General features: G+C 37.1%; 6 protein-coding genes and 1 non-coding gene across 7 annotated transcripts; 2 read left to right on the top strand and 5 right to left on the bottom strand. All coding sequences in view use genetic code 12, as the record gives it.

Moving 5' to 3' along the window:
* The first annotated feature begins 307 nt into the window (after positions 1–307).
* CORT_0_Ser(TGA)_74 lies at positions 308–400 on the top strand. The gene has a single exon. It is a non-coding gene (tRNA).
* A 116-nt stretch (positions 401–516) lies between these two features.
* Positions 517–5,706, bottom strand: CORT_0E03860 (Dnf3 protein; the record flags this gene model as incomplete). The annotated part of the gene is made up of 1 exon (XM_003870055.1): positions 517–5,706. The coding sequence occupies one exon, from the start codon at positions 5,704–5,706 to the stop codon at positions 517–519; it is 5,190 nt and encodes a 1,729-aa protein (XP_003870104.1).
* A 764-nt stretch (positions 5,707–6,470) lies between these two features.
* Positions 6,471–7,439, bottom strand: CORT_0E03850 (Rbt7 protein; the record flags this gene model as incomplete). The annotated part of the gene is made up of 1 exon (XM_003870054.1): positions 6,471–7,439. One exon carries the CDS (start codon positions 7,437–7,439, stop codon positions 6,471–6,473), a length of 969 nt encoding a protein of 322 aa, XP_003870103.1.
* A 1,040-nt stretch (positions 7,440–8,479) lies between these two features.
* CORT_0E03840 (hypothetical protein) lies at positions 8,480–10,201 on the bottom strand (the record flags this gene model as incomplete). Its single annotated transcript, XM_003870053.1, has 1 exon — positions 8,480–10,201. One exon carries the CDS (start codon positions 10,199–10,201, stop codon positions 8,480–8,482), a length of 1,722 nt encoding a protein of 573 aa, XP_003870102.1.
* Positions 10,202–12,152: 1,951 nt separating this feature from the next.
* CORT_0E03820 (Trm3 protein) lies at positions 12,153–16,271 on the top strand (the record flags this gene model as incomplete). The annotated part of the gene is made up of 1 exon (XM_003870052.1): positions 12,153–16,271. The coding sequence occupies one exon, from the start codon at positions 12,153–12,155 to the stop codon at positions 16,269–16,271; it is 4,119 nt and encodes a 1,372-aa protein (XP_003870101.1).
* A 43-nt stretch (positions 16,272–16,314) lies between these two features.
* CORT_0E03810 (hypothetical protein) lies at positions 16,315–17,217 on the bottom strand (the record flags this gene model as incomplete). Its single annotated transcript, XM_003870051.1, has 1 exon — positions 16,315–17,217. One exon carries the CDS (start codon positions 17,215–17,217, stop codon positions 16,315–16,317), a length of 903 nt encoding a protein of 300 aa, XP_003870100.1.
* Positions 17,218–18,871: 1,654 nt separating this feature from the next.
* CORT_0E03800 (hypothetical protein) lies at positions 18,872–20,119 on the bottom strand (the record flags this gene model as incomplete). Its single annotated transcript, XM_003870050.1, has 1 exon — positions 18,872–20,119. The coding sequence occupies one exon, from the start codon at positions 20,117–20,119 to the stop codon at positions 18,872–18,874; it is 1,248 nt and encodes a 415-aa protein (XP_003870099.1).
* Between the last annotated feature and the right edge of the window lie 1,061 nt (positions 20,120–21,180).

The raw sequence follows: 21,180 nt of genomic DNA, 5'->3' as shown, positions 1-21,180 counted from the left end.
CGTGATTTTATGATTGGGCTTAAGCTAAACCACAACCCCCTTTGGAGGGGGGGGGGGGAAGTTACCGAGAAAAGGTTGCAAAATTTAAAAATCTAAAACTGGTCTGTTGTGTATATGAGATAATAAGCTTTGACTTCTTAAGCAATCGTAGCATGGTATTCAAACTATATAGATGCGGTTTAATATTGGCTTAGATGCAAATGTACACCTTCGATTTAAATTGAATTGTGTCGAAGCTTTCAAAATATTTGCTTATTTATTATATATAAAATACCTTTTAACAACAAAAGAGCTGTCTGGCTCAGTTGGCAACTTGTCCGAGTGGTTAAGGAGAAAGACTTGAATATTTCAAGGTATCTTTTGGGCTCTGCCCGCGTAGGTTCGAGTCCTGCAGTTGTCGTTTTTTTTTTCATTTTGAGATGCTCAGCATCCGAGAACCAAATTATTAGAGTTAGAGAGCTCACTTCGAATATCTTAAATCATGAAAAGTGTTCGTTTAAACCTAATTTTTTACCACTATCTACCCTCTTCTTCCTCACGTAAATTTTTCAACCGATTATCAATAATTGCATCAACATCTTCATCAGAATCAGTTGAAGCTCGTTTCTTTTTCATACCGAAGGCTTTAGAGAGCGGCCAGCTTCTTCTTTCTCTTGTTTTAATCTTGACTCGTTTCCCACTGGGCAAAATCTCATACCCATCAGCATCAACTACTTCATATGGTTGATTATCGTTGGAATAAACACCAACTCCATCACCGCTTGGAGGAAGTTCATGATCCATTGGGTTGGTACCCGCTCTTTTTCTATTGAGTGCTGATTGGCTGTAAAGCTCATCTTCATTAGCAGGTAATTCAATGTTCTTTCCTGTTTTCAAATCTACATTAATGCCAATCTTGCTCAAGAGTTTGAGAATTTGAGTCTTTGTGGTTGATGGGTCACGAGGAAATGTCCAACCTTGAAACAATTCCTTGTATGCTGATTGTTCGAATAGTTTCCTCCATTTCATATCTTTTTCATAAACTTGGAAAATTTGATCATCACTTGGACTAAACATGAATTTAAACACCTTGATCAAAATATCGAAAAATAATGGCACAGTCACCAAGAGAAGTAATGTTGCCCACCAACTTTGATCCAACCCCCATGTTGTTAACCCATATGAAACAAAGAATATGGTGGATTCCTTCAGTCTATAAAGAAACATGATCAAGACATTCCACAATGCCAACCCACCAACCGAGATTATAAATGACGCAAATGAAAGCCATTGTCTATTCTGCATTTCCAACAAGGTGCACTTGGCATTGATGATAATTACCAAAACTGAAAATACCAAGGAACCCAATGCAAATGTAGTATTGTCTCGCAACCCTGTAAATCCCCAAATGTACAAAGCTAGAAATTCGACCCCCACGCTTTGGAGCGTTGCTAATATCATCCAAGAAAGAAATACTCGAAGATTGAATGCCTGATACAAACGTCCTTTAGAATAAAGCTCGGGAACAGCAATCAACGTGGCCGGTTTCAAATCTTTATCAAACATTCCAATACAAAGAACAGGTAATGACGTGAACAAAGTATTAAACATTGATAGCGACCAACTTTCGTACATGGATGACCCGGAAAACAATGTGTTTCTTTGATAAATGCACTGAGTCAAGTAGAACAAAAGCTCCTTGTAAAATGTGCACAATACAAACTTGGATGTCCTCACATAATTGTAGCGTCCATTAACCAACAAAAGCTTAAGTAAGAAGCGAAATTGCGCAATTGCATAGTCTGCTGACCTTGCAGCTTGTAAACCTTCTCTCCCGGTTATTCCAACCCCGATATCTGCGCTCTGAATCATCGCAATATCATTAGCACCATCTCCTATTGCCAAAGTCACCGCCTTTTTTCTCAATGACCGCACAGAACTAACCATGTTTGCTTTTTGACTTGGCGATGCTCGGCAGCACACTGTTGAATCGACCTCCACACAAAGCTCAAAAAATCGGGTCAGTAATTGAGTGTCGTTCTCAATCTCTGCCAAAGTTCCACCATCTATGACAAGGACACTATGAGCAATTCTCCCACCTTGAATGCTCTTTAAAAACAATGAAATTTTCTCAGAAACTACTTTTTTGCCCTCATCAATGGATAAGATAGTAACAGTTGAATAATCCTTTATAAGACGACATGAATACCCAATGTTTATGGCAGTTTCCCTCTTATCTCCTGTTAGCATCCACATTTTTATTCCTGCTCTACGAAGTTTCACAATCGCTTCACTGACACCATCTTGAAGTTTGTCCTCAATCGCTGTTGCACCCAACAATTCAAAATTATGCTCAATTTTACTTCCCACATCTTCCACCATTTGTGCGCGATCCTTTAATGACGTTTTAGCCTCAGAATACTCATTATGCCATTCCTCAAATTCTCTCTGGGTCAACCACTTAAACGAGTAGAGCAACGTACGCAATCCTTCAATTGAGAATTCCTCAACATGTTCCAATGTTTTTTCAATTACAAATTCATCATTGAGTATGAGTTTGTCATTTGGGATGAATTGGTGATGTCCAACTGTATTTGTTTGTGCCTCGCTTGGGGAGGCATTTTTATTCCCCAAGCTGTATTTCTTGGCTTGTTGAAGATGTAGCGACATTCTTGCTTGGTTAGCAATACCAGCCAATTCTTCCTCTTCCTCCTCATCAAATCCCATTAACGCGTTATCAATAGTGTTCATCCGAGGGTCACCCAAATTTAAGCTCTGACGCAATGAAAACCCTGATTTTCTCGATTCCAAATCTTGTGAGAACCGTGATTGTAAAACCACATCGGCTTCCTGCATTTTTCTTTCAGTTGACTGTATAGAAATGTCTTTTGCTTTCTCTTTAGCAAGTTTGGAGTTTTTCAAGTGTTCTAATATAACATTATCAGCACCTTTGCAAATGACTGCAATTCTACCATCTGGAAACTTTACAATCACTGACATTCTCTTTCTAGCAGATGAAAACTCAATCACATCCAAGACTTGATACTCCTCTACAACTGGGTCATTATCAAAACCTTCAGGGTATGTCTTTATTCTCAATTTATCAGATTGACGATCAAAAATTACGTAACCCAAATCCCTGGCTGCTTGCACCAATGCAATTTCGTCTGGTGAGGTAGCTTGATAAGTGAGTGCCGCATCATCATCCGTGTCCAAAATATCCTCCAACGATGAGCACGAGTCGCTGACTTTGAATTTCTTCTGGGTTTGCTTAATAGGGGAACAAGTATTGCACAATGCTAGCGATAATAAGAAAAATTTGACCTTGCGTGAAAACATAGTCTGTGAATTTGTTTGCAAGTGTCTGATTAATTGCAACGTGTTTAGAGTATCTTGAACTTTATGTGGCTGTGCCGTGGAAACCCATGTCTTTGTACTTAACCCGGATTGCCTGATGTCCATACTTTCACGTGCAATTGAAGTGGTGCTAAATCTATTCGTGCCGGTAGCACCGCTGAAGGCTTGCAGGGTTGACAGTCTTGGAATATGCATGCTTTGTCTTTGTACCAAGCTGATAGCATCTTGATCACCTGGATTTTCACGCTCGCTAACCATAAGATCCAAATCATGTAGCCAACTCACTCCACAAACGCTTAGCTTCCTGAATATCATTTTGTTATCAGTTAGAGTACCCGTTTTATCACTGAAGATGTATGACACTTGTCCCAATTCTTCCAAAATGGTTGCAGTCTTGGCATCCGCTGGCGTATTTGTTTTTGGATCATACATGTCAATATCAAACTGTAAGAAACACAATTGCATAACCTTTATAATCTCCATGGTGACGTAAAGTGACAATGGAATCAACGTGTTGTACATGATGATAAATCCCATTAATGTCGCTGCCACACCAGCATCTTCTTCGTAGAGATACCACGCCTTGCTCTTGTTTTGGTTATATTTGAGACGTTGTGCCATAGTTGAAAATGCAGACAACATCACCACGACGAAGACCATAAAAATGACAATATAGTTGATATTCTTTTGCAATTTGGGTGCTTTGGTCCTGGGATTTTTAATGTTGTTCATTCTGATTTTCGTTTCCTCACCTGTGAATACAACAATTCCCAAGACCGATTCCGTGTTTCTCAAAATACTACCACGATAAACCACATTGTCAGGACCCAAGGGGTATACCTGTTCATTCATGTAAAATGATGCCTCAAAGTTGTACAAATCAATGTTTGGGTCTTCGGTGGTAATTAAAGTGTGTAAGTTCTTCAACCCGGGCGCAGTTCTTGCTTTCTTAGATATTTCCGGGTGAGGGAATTTTGACTTCATGTTTGTCTCTCCATCTAAAGCCATGGTTTCAACAAATGCCTCTTGCAAGTCATCTCCACTTGTTGCAATCAAAATCACATCAGCTGGAAACCATTCGTTCTCGTTGATTTTCACAATGTCTCCAACTTTGACGTTCTTCCACTTTGTAGGCACTTCCTTCAAATTGTATCTTCGCATGGCATCTTTGTTGGTAAACAGGAGATTCTCAACAGTGAGGGAGTCCTCCAAATCAGATAAAGAGGAGTTGACTGACAGACTGGGTAAAGCAGCTGAATTTGAAACACGCCCAGGAACTACTGAAATAGTTTCAGTCAAAATGGTGTTGATGGAGTGAGTATCAAAGTTACTCAAGTCTTCGTCTTCTCTAATCACTGTGGTAAGTTTGCTATTCTCCTCTTTGTCGTGTCCATGCCTCTTCCAATCATCAAAACCTTCTCTTGCCATTGATATGGACATAAAAATACACAATGGGATAATGGTAGTGTACTGCCCTGTAGTTGACCATCCGGGTATCATTTGCATTATTGCAACCACCATGAAATAACAGTTGGCAATTTTAGAAAATTGAGCTCGTAGTTGTTTTGGAAGAAACGAATAAATTGTGTATTTCGACGAAGTTATGAGATTGTTGACATACGGATCATTAGTTCTTTCATCGATGTAAGCTTTTGATCTTGGGCAGTAATATTCATCTTGATAATAACCATTTACTCCACCTGGATTCACTGAAAGAGGAATAATTCTTCCAGATTCTGTTGATTGTGAAATCTTCACACCCAAAAGCTTATTCTTTAGTAGCTTTAGTCGCCTCCAAAACCGATTCTGTGAGGTGTTATGCAAGCGTTGTCTCTTTGACATAAATGAGGATGAGCTGATACTTGATCGTTTGCTATCAATAGTCAAATGAGTTGTAGATTTTGTCAAATGAGATTCCAACACATTATAAGGCTCGTATTTGTTGGCAAAAGAGGATGAGGACTCGTAAACTGGTAATGGGTCTGGCGATTCATCAATATTGATTTGTGGAGGTGCTGTATGCACCCGATCGGAAATTGGCTGAAGCTCAATATTATCCAATGGTTTGGATGCAACTGTTGAATGATCACTATCCAGAGGCGTCTTTTCTTGGTGTATATTAAACGCCTTATTGAACAACTGTGATCTTAAAGACAAACCGCGTTTTCGTCTGGTATGAGATGGATTAGGTACAGGAAGAGTGTTGTTGTTATTAGTGCTAGCTTCTTGAGGTGTAATGGGTGAAGATACGTGTTCTGTGACACTTAGTGATTCATGTGGCAGATTAGATACTGGTGAAGGCATATAAGTGCGATTGGTGTTTTCTCCAGTCTCAGTTTGTTCCTTAGAGCTTGAGCTTTCCTCGATCATCTATATTGGAATTCAGTTGTGATAGTGTTCTAGAACAAAGATTGTGATTAGACAAAAGACATATAATATAGTAACTTAATGAAAATAGCGAATGTGATTAATACTACACTGCGGCTGTGTAGGATGGTCTATGTGTTTGATAGGTCTGTGATGATTGTGTTGGTTGAATTGTGATTTGTTTGTTATGGTATCAGTTTTACAACAAAGAGAAAATCCTTTTTGTTCCTTAAATAAAAGTTTGTTTTAAAAACCAATACAATCAATACAATACAATACAATCCAATACAATACAATACAATCCAATACAATCCAATACAATACAAATGATTCACTAAACAAAACACACTCAAATTGAGCTTTACATTGATACGTTGTAGAATAGAGCCCTGTGATACAATAGTATTTGGTGGAAAAGAGCCTCAATACTCTGGAATGAATTTCGGGCTCAATATTCGGGACTCAAAATGCATATTGAACTTTTTTTTGGGTTAGGAACTAACTAAGCCACTCATCTTTCTTCCTTTTGTGCTTAGATAAGAGCTTCACGTTGCTACCATTTTGAATACAACACTCTAAATAATACATCACCGTCTTATTCCAATAAGCAGATGTATAGTACAATAGCCTCCATAGGTATCATTGGTGCTATTTTTAATTGTAAAGGCTTTGAAAACTGGCTATAAAAGAACACAAAGTCCTATAAAACTCGAACGGAAAATTGAACTAAAAACTAGACTTTTTGCAATTTTGCAACTAATGCAACATTACTTTGGAAGATACCAAATATCTTCTTCACATGTGCTGTTTGTTAACGAATCAATTGGTTTGTAAGTTCCTGTCAAAACACTTCCTTGTAAATTATGATAATACCATATTTCACTAATTGAATTATTTAAGCATCCAACATAAACAGAAGCGCCATGAGCTTCTTGTAAAGCAGCTTCAACATCACTCAATTTGTATTGTCTTGTGACTGTAGGAATAATACCTGCAGTGGACAAAAATTGGAAAGTATCAAGTTGTGACCATATTTCTACAGTCTTTTGGTAAAAGTCGATTGCATTTTCAAACTCTTGATAGTCACCAACAAAACAAGATGGCAGCAATGTGTTCATGCAAGTACCATGCTTATTATACTCGTGCTCCCATAATGCCACACTGGCCTGGTCTTCAACATTGGACTTGAGCGTATTAATCCAATATTTCTTCATAATCTTCAACAACTCTGGTTTGTCAAACTTGTCACCAATGAGGTATGTAAGATTATCCTTGGTATTGCTGACTTCCCAATCTGGTTGACAATACTGGTTGTATGACCCATTACAGAGGTCATTCCACAATCCGTGAATGGTAAATGTGGACTTAATGTCATCATCAAATGCCTCAATCTTACTTCTGACCTCTGCTTCAAGCACTTCCTGAGTTGAACCATTGACAGCCAAACCCAACAATGTGGTGTTGAAATCCCAAAACTGGGTTTGTAATAATATTCCATAATCTTCAAAGCAACATTGATCATCGGCTGAAATGACAGAAGTGTTGTGACAAGACCAGGAGTTGGGAGTGTTTTCGATGAAGCTGGAACAATCTTTAACTGGATATGTATCACCCTCTGATGAAGAGTCAGCTGAGATTCTTTGACCGTGGAAGAATTTGCCAAAATATGGCACCGCGTAAGGTGTGGCATCTACAATTTGGAGCCCAAGAACTAAAGCAATGGATGAAGCTAACATTGTTGTGAGTAGTAGTTGCGAAGGATTAGAGGAAGTGAAAACTTTCAATGATATGTTGGAGTAGATTTCAGGTTCTATTTATAGTTGTTTTGGTGCCGTACCATTCTATGATTGTTCTTACCAAGTAAATTACCGACCAATGAGAGAATTACGACAGAACAAGGAAAAAGTCTATTGTTCAAATACAATACGTACTGCCACATGGGCCATGGGCCATCGGTTAATCTAAATTGGTTTGCGTTCGATTTAATTTGGGTCCAAGTATAACACAATAGTGGACTCAATCAAATTAATTTGGAAAAATTTCGTCCCAATTGAGCAATAATTTCAGATTCCAATTGGGGGAAATTAATAGTTCACATCTTTTATATCTCATTGCTATACCCATCACAGTCTCATTCTCAATACTTTATAAGGAGTCTTTTTACCCCTGATAATTCTTGTCATGTAAGAGCAATTGTCTCAATTAACCTTTTGTTTATCAATAATGGATTTGCAGTTAACCACGTGCGTGAGTAATAATTATTACTGCAGCAAACCTTAAATTGACTTATTGTTAATTCCGCAACATTGTGAAATTAGTCTGTTTTAAGGTTCACTCTAATTAGTTCTGGACATGAAAGAAAACTCTCCTATTTTTCTAGATACCCATTGATACAATATTCAAATTATGAAGCATGTGTATCACACGTTGTGCTTGAAGTGTCGGGGATAATGATCTTCATAGACAAGCTTTTGTGTAAAATTTATCTATTCACGGATTCGGTCAAATGCGCGGAGTGATCTACTCTTTTGGTGTTAGATTTGGGTGCCGAATAAGGGACAGATACAGCTTCATCTAACTTTAGAGAAGGTAGCCAAGCTTAGGTGAGTAAAGACTGGATAATTCGCTGAAATTAGACTCTATTCATGCTTCTGTTGTGAACCTTATTTGAAAGAGAATAGAAATTACACCATAATTTAAATTTAAATTCAAATCGCATTACTATAACATTACCTATCTAAATACAACGTTTATACCCCCTACATATTCCCTCAATTTAGGCTAACCAGAACCAAAATCTTTGCAAAAAATTCTTGGGTACACGAGGTTCATAATTTTGCTCTTCTTCTTCAACCAAATCCAAATTGGTGACCAAATCAATTTCTTCAATAGGCACCAACCAACGAGTGGTACCATTTTTCCAATAATCATAAATACGATGTGCCGTGTATAATCCTACAACAATGGGTAACGTAACATACGCAGCAACAAAATCAGCTCCGTTGAAATCAAAAAAGACGGCATATCCATTGGTGATTGTGATTATTGACATCATGAAGATAACATAGTAAGCACCATAAGGTAACAATTTTGATTTGTATGGCACTCTACCACTAAGACCATGGAATGCAATGGCTTTTCTCCAACGAAGATAAGTAAAACCTAATGCCAACCAAGCCAAGAATCCAGAAATGGTAGAAATGTTTGTGAGCCAGTTGAAGACATTTGCTGAGGAGGAAGAAACATTCAAGTATGCCAAGAATCCAAAAACTGATGATATGGCAACAGCATAGTAAGGAACACCAAACCTGTTAACGGTGGTGAATACTCTTGGAGCTTTGCCTCTTTGGGCCATGGAAAAGATTGCTCTTGATGCAGAGTACAAGAATGAGTTACCTGCTGATGCAGCTGATGTCAATATGACAGCATTGATAACATGGTTCAACCCTTTTATACCTGCATTTTTTATAGCAACAGTGAATGCACTACCTGAAGCATCAGAAGCACCACCAAACAATTGCTGATCTTTGGAACTAACAATTACACTGATACTCAAAGTACCCAAAGCATAGAAAAAGATCAAACGCCAAATGAAACGACGAGATGCTTTAGCTCCATTGTATCTTGGAGCAACTGTTTCCCCCATTGTGGTGGATACTAATTCTGGTGATGTAATGTATGAGAAACCCGATTTGATTATAGCAGTCCACAATCCCAAAAATCTACCAGTTGAACCTCCAGTAAGATGTTCTTTGAACGGTGAGTGTTTCCAGTACCTGAACCCTAATCTATCATGGTTTGGACCACCACCAAAAAACAACACGATACTCAAGATAATCAATCCCACCAAAGCAATAATCTTTATTGAAGCAAACCAAAACTCTGCTTCTCCAAAGAATTTAACCGATGTCATATTCATAAAGATAATCAAAGCCAACAAGATGGTGATCCACACGGCTGTACTAACCGACTTTGTCCAATATTCGATAACAACAGCAGCAGCGGTGACTTCAGCACCCACCAACACACTAAAAGCATACCAATAATTCCAACCAAAAGCAAATCCAAAAGATGGAGACAAACAATCATTAATGAATGCCAACGGACCATTACCGGGAATAGGCAAGAAAATAGTCATTTCCGCCAACATTTGCATGACAAAGTAAACCACTGATGACATGATAACATAAGAAAGGAAAAGAGAAGCTGGTCCGCAAGTAACTAAAGCAGTACTTGACCCCACAAATAATCCAGTACCAATAGCACCACCAATAGCAATCAATTGAGCATGTCTTGATTTCAAACCTCTTTCTAGTGTTTCTGGTTCAAATGTATGAGCACTTGCTTGAGAATTGGTACGTGATAAAACCTTACCAGTTTTCTCATCAACTTCAACAATTTGGGAATTGGATATAGCTATATTTAAAGATGCTGATGATCCACGATAGATTTGTTTTCGCGTAACACCGATCTTTTCCAAATTATCTTTGAGACCCATTGTAAGTCGTTATATTTGAATAGTTGTGAATGTACTTTGATAATGTTGTAGATTGAATTTTGCCAAAACACAATGGTGTAGGGAAATTTCAATCCATTATATATGAAAAGTTTTAGTTGTGTAAACGGTTTCTGCTTCAAGATCAATAAAGTTAATAATAGATAAACTAAGGTAACAAAGTTAAATCCAGATAGCTCTATTACATTGTTCTGTCCCCTTCTCTCTCTCTTTAGGTTGTTGGTTTATCTTTTGTTGAACAATAGAAATTTAAATTACACTTAAGAGACACAAAAATAGTATCAGTCTAATATCGTTATCTCTCTCACTACAATATCTCATTGATCAATACTTTATGCATATACGCATAAGATATTACTATTGCTAAAGAGCAATAAGGACAAACACGCCTGAATGATGGACTACATGACTGGTATATTACTTTTGGGTATAAACAAGCGAGTGAATTATCAATGGTTAAAGAGCGACACCAATATAAATCTTTTCGATATCCCCACAATTTGTCCTGTAAGGTATCTTGTGTTATTTCGTTCTTTCAAAACAACACATAAGGTCATTCGCAAGTTACACCTGTATTCAATTTCAATTAATGCGCCAAAAAAGAAACAAAACTTGATGCAGTGTTGTGTAACTCGGTCCTTTGTTCACAAACGTTTGGTATTTCTCTTTTTTGTGGAGAGGGAGGTCTTCAGAAACTATAACGCCTTTACTTACTGGGCGCTAAAAAGGTGCCAATAAGCGAGTGAGATTCATTTCTTTTTCATATAGATTGTATTTTGAAATCTCTCAAGGGATAGCCTTTAGTCTACCTTAATTGGATTATACTTCACGATAAGAGGGTAGTACAGAAGCAGTATCCTTGCATACAACTTCTAAACTCAAACTCCTCGGGAGAAATTAGAGTATAAAGTTTATTGACTCACTTCTGTTCGACACGGCGTTTTTAAAACTCCGAATGTGTAGCTGTACACAAAACTCAAGAGTTAAATTATTATTGTACTTATATACAGTACCCCACTTACCCAATGCAGTAATCCAAAAGAAACATTTTACATTTCTTTTTTTACTATCTCGCTGTAAATACCCAGTTTTCCTCTACCTCGCTAACATTTACTATAAATTTCAAGTGTAGTTATAGGATAAGATTGAGGTATACTTCATAAAATGGAGATGGTTTTGTCTTTAAAAGATAGGTAGAATGAATGTGATATTTATGTTTCTATTCAGCCCCTCGTATTATTATACCACATGTAGCTTTTACGCATACTAACACGATCTCTTTCTCAGGTTTATGGTTCAAGTATTGATCAAAACGCCGTTTGGTACAAATACAATGGTAACAATCCCGTAATTTAAATACACATAAACACATATTAACACAAGCACCCCCCACAATTCGGGATCCATGTAAATAAATCCGTAAAATATACAACGAATGCAGTTTGTCTGTTTACTACAGCTGTAAGTGTATAGTGGAAACCAAATTAATTTCTTTCATTTTCTTCAAACTTAAGTCGATCTCTACTAGCGACCTCTTTTTTGGCAACCACCCACACACCATTACTAATTTGCAGCGTACAGGATACTCAAAATTTATTGACTACTAGCTGAAGCCAAAATATAGGGTACGAAGTTACATCAATGGTCAGTTGTAAGTCCAAAATGAAATCTCCTCCCGATGGAAGCGAGCAAGGTAAAAGGCACCTTTGCCATAACCATACAATGAACCAGATTATTTCAACTGTTAAACAAATATTTTGATGAACACCCTGTCGTAGATCTTCTTCATTCCTGTGAGAATAACTTTATATATCACCATCATTTGGTAGCACCGTACAATTTTCTCGATGCGCATCATAAATTTTTTGCTTTTATAGATGTTAGATTTCTACAACCAAATATATATCAACCAACTCTGCTACTACTACAAGTTATGAGTGCGGTATCGTTAATCAGCAAGTATGTTGGTCATGATAAGCAATTGGAAATTATAGAGAGTCTTTCTACGAAACTAACCGATAATAAAGATGATGTCGATGTTTTGGTGGAACTATTGCATGGTGTTGAAATCAATGACAAAACTGTTGGTGCTATATCAGATTATTGTTACAAGAATTTGTTAGACAGAGAATACATTGGTTCAATATCAAAATTAATTAATGCATTACCCAGATTGGAGAACCAAATTCTTGATCAAGTTACAAACTTAACTAAACTTTATATTCACAAACACAAATCTGATTTTGGGTTGACTTACTGTCAATTATTCGACATAAAGTCAGACATGAAAGAGGAGCAAGATATATCTGAACGTGATATTAACGTATTGTTTGCTTTAATGAGCAAGATATTTCAAAAACAAACTCAAAATTTGGTTCTTCACTTGGACCATTTGCTTTTGCTTTTGTTGGGAACTGACGAAAAGATTGTATCAAGTGAAGCATCTAACTTGTTGAGGTGGAGAATTGAAGTGTTACTGAATAGTTCGAGCCAGTTCGACTTGATGTGGAAGATAATCTTCACCTTAGAGTCATCAGAGTCATCGTTCCAGCAGTCATCAGCATTTACTCTCTGGTTGAGATATCTCAATAGTAGTAGTGACTTGCAACACAATGCTGAATATCAGAACCTTTTGCAAACAAATCAATATTGGGCCATTCTTCAATCCGGGTTGACAAGTACTATTCATGAACACAGGAAATTTTCAGTATCCATATTGCAATTATCGATCAGATCAATCAACAGTGACTTGAATAACAATTTTATCAAATGGGATAACGACAAAACCAACGCCTACTTGAATGAATGGGCAAGATATATCACTCTTTACGAAATATTAGCCATTGATACATCCCTCCATCAAGCTGAAGCAGGATTTACCGACATCACTGGGTTAATCTCCCCCAATTCTTTAATCCAACCATCTTGGGGATGGTGTTTGTTATCAACAGGCTTTACTGCAACTATCGACTCAGTCAGGAAACTCACTATCAGATTGTTATTGTCAATACCTTTGCAAAATTTATATCTCATTAAAGATGCATTACCCATTTTAGAGAAATCATTTTTGCCAAATTTGATGATTGCTGCAAATATGAATGTGAAGGTAATCAATGGGAAAGTTGAGTGCCAATATGCCTACCAATTAAAAGATTTGATAACCAATATGGTGAAAAACTTGAATGTAGAAAAGGATTTTCAGGCTGTTGCTTTATCCATGTTGCGTGTTTGTGCTGATTTCAAGCACAACTTTGCTCCAACCAGAATCTTGATTATGCACGGTTTAGTTGATGGATTGCAAGGGAAGAAAGTTTTACAATACGGCGTACATGATGTGCCATTGTTGGAACTTTTTGAAATTAAATCAGAAGGTGCATTACTTGAAACTTATAGTCAAACGTTGAACTTGCGCTTGTTGCTCAATTTTCAACCGAATTTGTCAAAATTTTTACAATCATTGAACAAGTTTACTCGATTCAACGGGGTTACCTTGTTGCATAAAAATTTGAGTCTTTTTGAGAGTTACTTTAGTGAGAACAAAGGTTTAGGGACTTTCCTTGAGAATTGCGAAGATGTTGACTTGAAAGTGTTACTACTCGATATATCAAATCAGACCTTTTTCTTGTCAAAGACACAGCCGTTACTATTAGCCAAGTTGTTGGAATCTGGTTTTAGAAAAGCAACATTAAAATCAATTACAGAAGAGCTACAAGAGTTGGTCAATCTGGATGATATTGCTGTTGTTGAATGTCTCTCCAATGCTGACTATGAGGAGTTTAATTTTGCAGTACCACCACGGGAAAAAATACTTCAATTATGGTCTCAAATTGAATCCGATTTACAATCACAAGATTTGACGATCTTAAACAACGTTTACTTCAAAATGAAACTTTTTAATAACCTTTTTCAAAATTCCGATTTTCAATTTGAGGACCCAAAGATCATAGTTAATCTCAAGAGCAATTTGCTAACGAATACTGATGATTTCACGAAATCAGATAAATTTTTTTACAAGAGCAAAGATAGAATTGATGGAGAATACTACACCGCACTACAAACTAGTTTTCAAAAAGATTCTACTTTTTTCAAGGCAGCTTTCAACACGTTTGACTCAACCTCGTTCAGCTACACTGGCAATTGCGCCATGGTGAAGTTGATTCAACAATATCTCGAAACCTCATCAGAAGTACAACAGCAAACTCAGATTGTTGAATTCTTGTCAGAATTATGGTTTGGAGTGGTTGAATCAGGCAGATTACATTTAAGTCAACGAGATTTACAACTATCAATTATTAAAGCCTCATTGCATCCCCAAATCATTTTCCACAAAGACACAGCATCCAAGTTGAATGCATTTTGTTTATCAGTATTGGAGCATTCTGGAACTAGACGTAGTTTATTGCCAGCACTAACACAAGCTCTAGTGCATGCTCAATTATCCAACCAAGAGCATTTTGAAAAAACAAAGTGGTTACCCGAAATCTTAGTCAGCGGGTTTTTGGTTTATCAAACAAAGACGTCATATTTCAAAGTGGTTGATGTCATGGCCGATATATATGACAAACAAGTGGCTTTAAATGAATCATCCAATATCTACCAAGACGCATATGGACCAAAAGAATTGAGTTCAAGGGTGAATCTTATGGCTATATTCAATTCCATTCAATCATCAGCGTTTGCACAAAGCATCCACAACTACATCGTTGAAAATGAAGCCAAATATTCCCTTTTCAACCCACTTCGTACTACCGATAGTTTTGAAGAATGGAATCGTTTACAACTTTACACGGTTTTGACATCACTTGTTGATAAGTTGGAAATTGATTTCGATCTTATTCTTGAACGTATACCAACTGAACCAAGTCCATTGGTGAGGATGTACATTGAATGGATTCTTGCATACAATTTGCTACATAACGAAGACTGGACCAAGAGAGTCTTTGATGAATTGGCCACAAACATGAGCAATTTGAAACCAGCGGTTGCCACGTCCTATTTGAGGATTTTGTTTCTTATGATTTGCAAACTCAACCCAACAAGAGAAGGTGAAGTTTTGACCAAATTTATAAACATTGTTGTTCCCGGAGCCACATCACTGAAAAAGTTGATTCGCCACTTTTCATTATCGTTAGTACTTTCCATTCAAAATGAAATAACCAAGAAAAACTTACCAGTAGATGATAATGTCAAAAGTATCGTTGCCAACTTATATCACTCAGCAGTAACTTCAGATTCGTTTGGCCAATTTAGAAGTGGAGATGCATTACTTTGGGATATTGTTAATGACTTGACGTTGGTGGCACTAGCCGGAGGAATCGTGTTACGATTAACAGATCGAGATGATATTGATTTCATAACGGAATCCCAATTTGAGGACAATCTTTCACAATCACAAATCAATCACTTGAGACATCCAATTGGAAAAGATGAGAGAGACATTTGGACTACACAACAACTCAACAAAAAGAAACCGATCATCTCCCCTATTAAGTCGGTAGTTCAATCACCATTATTGCAAACAAAGAGTGGTGCATGGAATACAGTAATGGAAGTTGACAACGAAACCAATACTGGTAAAGAAATAACCCGAAGTGATTTGATTGTTGTTGCTTCGCTTGTTGATAAGCCACCAAATTTAGGTGGTATTTGTCGTTTGAGTGACGTATTGGGAGCTGGATTATTGACCATTCATGATATGTCAATAAGTAAACATCCACAATTCAAAAATGTTGCTGTTACAGCAGATCAATGGATGCCAATGATTGAAGTGGCTCCAGAAAATATTAGAGACTATTTACTAGAGAAAAAGAAGGAAGGGTATACTTTGATTGGACTAGAACAAACTGATCAATCAGTTGAATTAAATAACGATTTGAAGTTCCCTCAAAAATCATTGATTTTATTGGGTAGAGAAAGGGAGGGTATACCAGGGGATTTATTAGCTGAACTAGATTTCTGTGTTGAAATTAAACAAGTTGGTATTGTAAGATCAATGAATATTCAAACGGCGACAGCCATCATTGTTCATGCATATTCTACACAACACTGTTGAGGGGGAGGAATGTATACATTTGTTTATATCGGTATAAAACTTTTTAGAAAATAGACACATCACCTTGATCACCCTCTTGTTCAACTAGGGTATCCAAAGCTTTAACAATTGCTGGACAATATTGATTACACAAGTTGATACACTTCATCAATACCAGTTTATTCAATCCTTTGAAATTGGAGTTGTTTGAGTTTACAGCAAAATTGCCATTAGTTATAGGAGTAATGACTTTGTTGTTATAAAAACTGACCACGACTCCATTTTCCAAAACTTGTTCTTCCTCTACTGATGGATCAAAAATTAGATTTTTACCAACCACCCCAATAGTTATAAAAATAGGTGGTTTAAACACACTACCTATTTTCTTATCCATCATTATTTCCTCAATTGTCCTTGCATTATCCCAATCGTCTGAGAAAGTAGGATACTCAGCCACTTGTAAATCATTTGGATCACTGATTAACAATGGTAATCTTGTCGTTTTCAAAGCTAAATAATTAGCCAAACTAATCAAACTTAAGGGATAAGACAGGTGACTGATGATTACACAATCAATAAATAGCTTGAATGCATATCTTGATGTTAATTGTAATACTTCATGGGGGAAATTTCGATGTAATAAATTCACCAATTGAAACTTTAGATTTGAAACGTAATTTGAATCATCTCGATATCCCACAATATCAACATCAACATCAATTAAATTAGATAGGGAAACATCATTGTGTGTGTCTGGATCAATTGGTACGACTTTTGCCTTGATGCTTATTATACACTCACTACCTTCCAGTAATCGAATTCTTGCTGATCCATTAGATCCAGGTAAAAAAGATGTTGTTGCTTCTAATGGTCTATATTGATGGACTGAGCGTGAATCTGGCCTTATAACTGGTGACTGACTTAATGAGTCGTATAGATATTGTTTTTCAGATGGAGATAGTAGCATGACGGGAGATTATGGTAGGTGTAAATTTGGCGATGTAAGCTCTTCTCGTATGTTCCTCAATTTTTTTCTGTTTTTGTTCATCTCCCCTCTTCGTTAGAGCCGTATTTGCTTTTTCTACAACAGTTTTGTTATTTCCCCCATAAGAAAAATCGTAATTTGTTAGTATTGTAGTCACTATTCGTTGTTCGCAATTGATCACTCTTTAACCATGTGCTTTTTGACTCGTTCTAAAGTTTTCAAAGTGATTACCCTTGAATTTGTAATACCAGTCTAGATTTTGCAATAATAAAAGAGTATCAACCCTAATTTACTTTACTATCACTACATGAACTTGATTCTAGACTTGTTGGGAGAAAGAGTTAATGAGAGATCATCTACCACTCTGTGGGTTAAGCATCCCGTTTCCTTAGGAATGTAGTGCAAATCATAAACACGAAAAAAGTAATAGTAATTTGAAACAAAGTTAAAACCATCCTTCAGGAATGAGCATCAAAGGAGCTTCCAACACTGTACCATCTTCACATACTGAACCCTATTTATTTACACACGCACTGAATCATCTTCATAGACTTTAACGACTGATGTTTCTACACAAGAACCTCCACAATAACCTCCAACTCTTCTTCATCTCTTGCCAACTGCAATAATCCCTCATTCGCTCCTGACCCTAGTTGGCCAGACTAGCTCCCATTGCACAACTTGGAACAAAACAGCGACTTCCAATTGGGTCCCAGTTTTTCGTAATTGTAACAGAAATGAATTAAGTTCACTTGAAGTATTTGACTCTCAATGGCAGAAGTGATAACACTTATCCAAATAGATTCCTTTTGGCCAGGACATTTCCTTCAAAAAATGAATAAGCTTTTTGAAGTATTTTCATTAAAGATTTGTGTTGCTTCTGTTATCAATTATCACAAAATGATGTTCAAAACTTAACAAGACCACATAGGAAAGATTCCACGACGCGGCTTCGAGAGCAGCGTGCTCGATAAAAAACCGTCGTTTTGACACCCATGATCTGGTTTCTTCTTTCTTCCATGAATAATAAAAAGACCTAGCTTCTATATTTTGCTTCAACACAGTTTCTGATCCAATATTACTTTCATTCACTTCATTATACTCTTTGTCAATCAGTTTTCAAGCTGACTTGGGCCGGTTCACGCGTTGAAGTATTTCGGGACGATCTTCATTAGCTTCGAGCTCTGGATTATCCAATATGACACACGACTTGCATCGCTTTAACCCGGTCTCGTCTTCTAACTCTTCAGTTCGCTCTGATGGCTTTAATATACTCTTCAACCCCTCTGTGCCTTTTAACATGTCGGGCTTCTTCAAACGTAATTTCCTCAACACTTTCCTCATGAATGCAAACTTGGGTTTCTTTTTCTGTTCAACTTTTACAACTTCCGTTGGCTCAAAAGCATTCAAAACTAAACCCTTTAGGTCTTTAACTTCTGTCTTTGTTTCTATTCTCTTGTGAAGTTCGTTGGCAAACTTGACTCTTCTCGTTGACAACACACGAACCTTGTCAACGACGGAATCAGTTCCTGACTCTAAATATAGTGGTGGTCCAACATTTGGTGCTGATACAATCCGAATTCCGTCTGGTAACAAGGCTAAAATCTCAACTGATGGATTCAAAGATCCAAATATTTCATATTTCTTCGTTATCCCCACTCTCTTCATGTAATGAATGTTTGTTGTGGGAATCTTCATCATCACTCAAAACTTGGGCTATTGTTGGCAATCTGTAGTCTTCAACACCATGATCAATGACAACTTCAGCTTCTGTATCATCAGCAGAAGCAGGTTCTTCTGCAATGGATCCATTCGCACCATCTCCATTAATTGCTTGATTCACTTGTAAGCTCCCTCTTGATTCATGCTTGTATCTATCACCAATTTCAATTTCATGCATGGAAGCAACTCTTGAAGTACAACAGTTTCTTAATTCATCTTCTAACTCTTGCTCTCTGTCACCAACTTTAGGAGTACCACTGTCTACCACATCTTCTTCATTTGCTTCAGGTTTAATATCATCTGTCTGATATGCTTCTTCTTCTTCAACACTGGGATCTGGAGCTACTTCAGTTTCCTTGACTGAAACACAACTGGTGCTATCTTCTTGATGCTGGTAGTAGCATCTGATGTAGTGCTCAATATTAGCAACCGTGACAGATTTCTCGTTGCAAAGACTCTTCTCCCTTTTTGATATCAAACAACCAAAATTACCAGACACACCATTGAACTTGGCATATGTTGCAATTGCAATGCCTTCAGCTTTTCCAATAGTACGGAACTTACCATACATATAGCATGTTGCTATAGTGGAGATACTTTGCTGATACCAATGTGACCCTTCAAGTTTTTGATAGCTGTTATTTTGACCATTATGAAACAAGTCCTCCACTGATGAACCCATGTCCACATCATCTTCACCATTATGCAAATAACTATCTACAAACTGGTCCAAAAACGAGGCGTACATTTCATCCTCAGTTATGTAACCTGTATTTGATCCAACTTGTTTAGTTGGATCATTCACATTGTTCTCCAAATTCAAATTGTTGATTTGCACATTTTTGGTATGTTGTGGTTCACTTGGTTTCAATAAATCGGATTTGATAGTGCATAAATTATTGACTGCTACTGGTGAATTGGAGGGAGTTGGTGGGTCCATAGTCTTTCTTTTATCTTTATCTTGCATTTTATCAAACTCAGTAGTAGATTTGTTTTGTTCAGCGGTGGCTGGCGTTAAGGATGGTGCATGAGCTGGTGAAGTAAGTAAAAAACCTCCTGCTGGATTAAAACCAGGGATAACAGCTTGAAAGTCAATTTGCTTAAAGTCGATAAGGCAATACAACTGTTCTGGTGAGATATAATTGATAATAATTTCAGTCATTTTGAAAGAAAATCAATGTCAAATCAATTATATGGGAAATGGAATGATAGGTAGGAAAAGAAGGAATATCTGTTTTTGCATTTTCAAGTGGGATTTGAGTTTTGGGTATTTATGTAAATTCAAAGGATTGGGAATAACAAAGATTTGCAACTCGATAAACGATGAAGAAGGCTATAATGGCCACAAAATAGTAAAATATTTTCAGTACCAATATAAGGGCACAAACAAATGGCTTACAAGACCTTTGCAAGTGGTGGACATGCAAGCAAATATGTTGAGCTCCGTAGAACCTCTTGTGAATTACCCATAATATATGTTAAACTAGTCTCACTCAAACTTTGTGTGAAAAATGTGTCTCTCATATTTCTTGTATAATTCCGTATAATCAACGTTTCGCCAACACAGACTCCACTCACCTTCTTGGTTGTTGGCATTGACAAAAGTAGACCTATCATAGCCCAAATCATAAGACATATAGATAGTAACAGTTTTGTAGCAAATCAACCTGAATGTGTGCTGCATTGGGTCGTAGATGGACCAAAATGTGAAGTCAAAATGTTAAGATAACCTGGTTATAGTGGAAACAAAATACTACTTTCATGTTCCTGAGTTCTTCCATGATAGCTATAGGCCAGTGGCTTATCCGAATTAAAAAAACCACGACTATGACAATAGTATCATCTACACCATACTGGTTGCGAATGACCTCAGTCCCTATTTTACCATTGGATGAGACCCTCATGTGTCAAGCAAAGTACGTTGCTCCCAGGAGATGACTTGAAGCTTCCAAAGCTGTAGTGTTTTGTACGCGTTTTGTACGCATTTTGCTTGTTGACCAACGATTCATGCTTGGGTGATAGACTATTGATTTTGTAGTAGTAATCTTGTGTGTATGTGGGCCATTGGAGAAAAGTTGCACACTTCAAGGTGATTGATGGATTTATACCGAGTTCATGTACCGCCCTGTAGATTCGGAATAGTAAAGCAAAGGCATTGGGGTGTATTTGATTACACGTGAGTTTGTTTAGTGATGGGTGTATTGCATTTGATCTCTAATTCTG

Source organism: Candida orthopsilosis (genome assembly GCF_000315875.1).
Source record: "Candida orthopsilosis Co 90-125, chromosome 5 draft sequence".
Taxonomy (NCBI): Eukaryota; Fungi; Ascomycota; class Pichiomycetes; order Serinales; family Debaryomycetaceae; genus Lodderomyces; species Lodderomyces orthopsilosis.
This window is presented reverse-complemented; position numbering and strand designations above follow the sequence as displayed.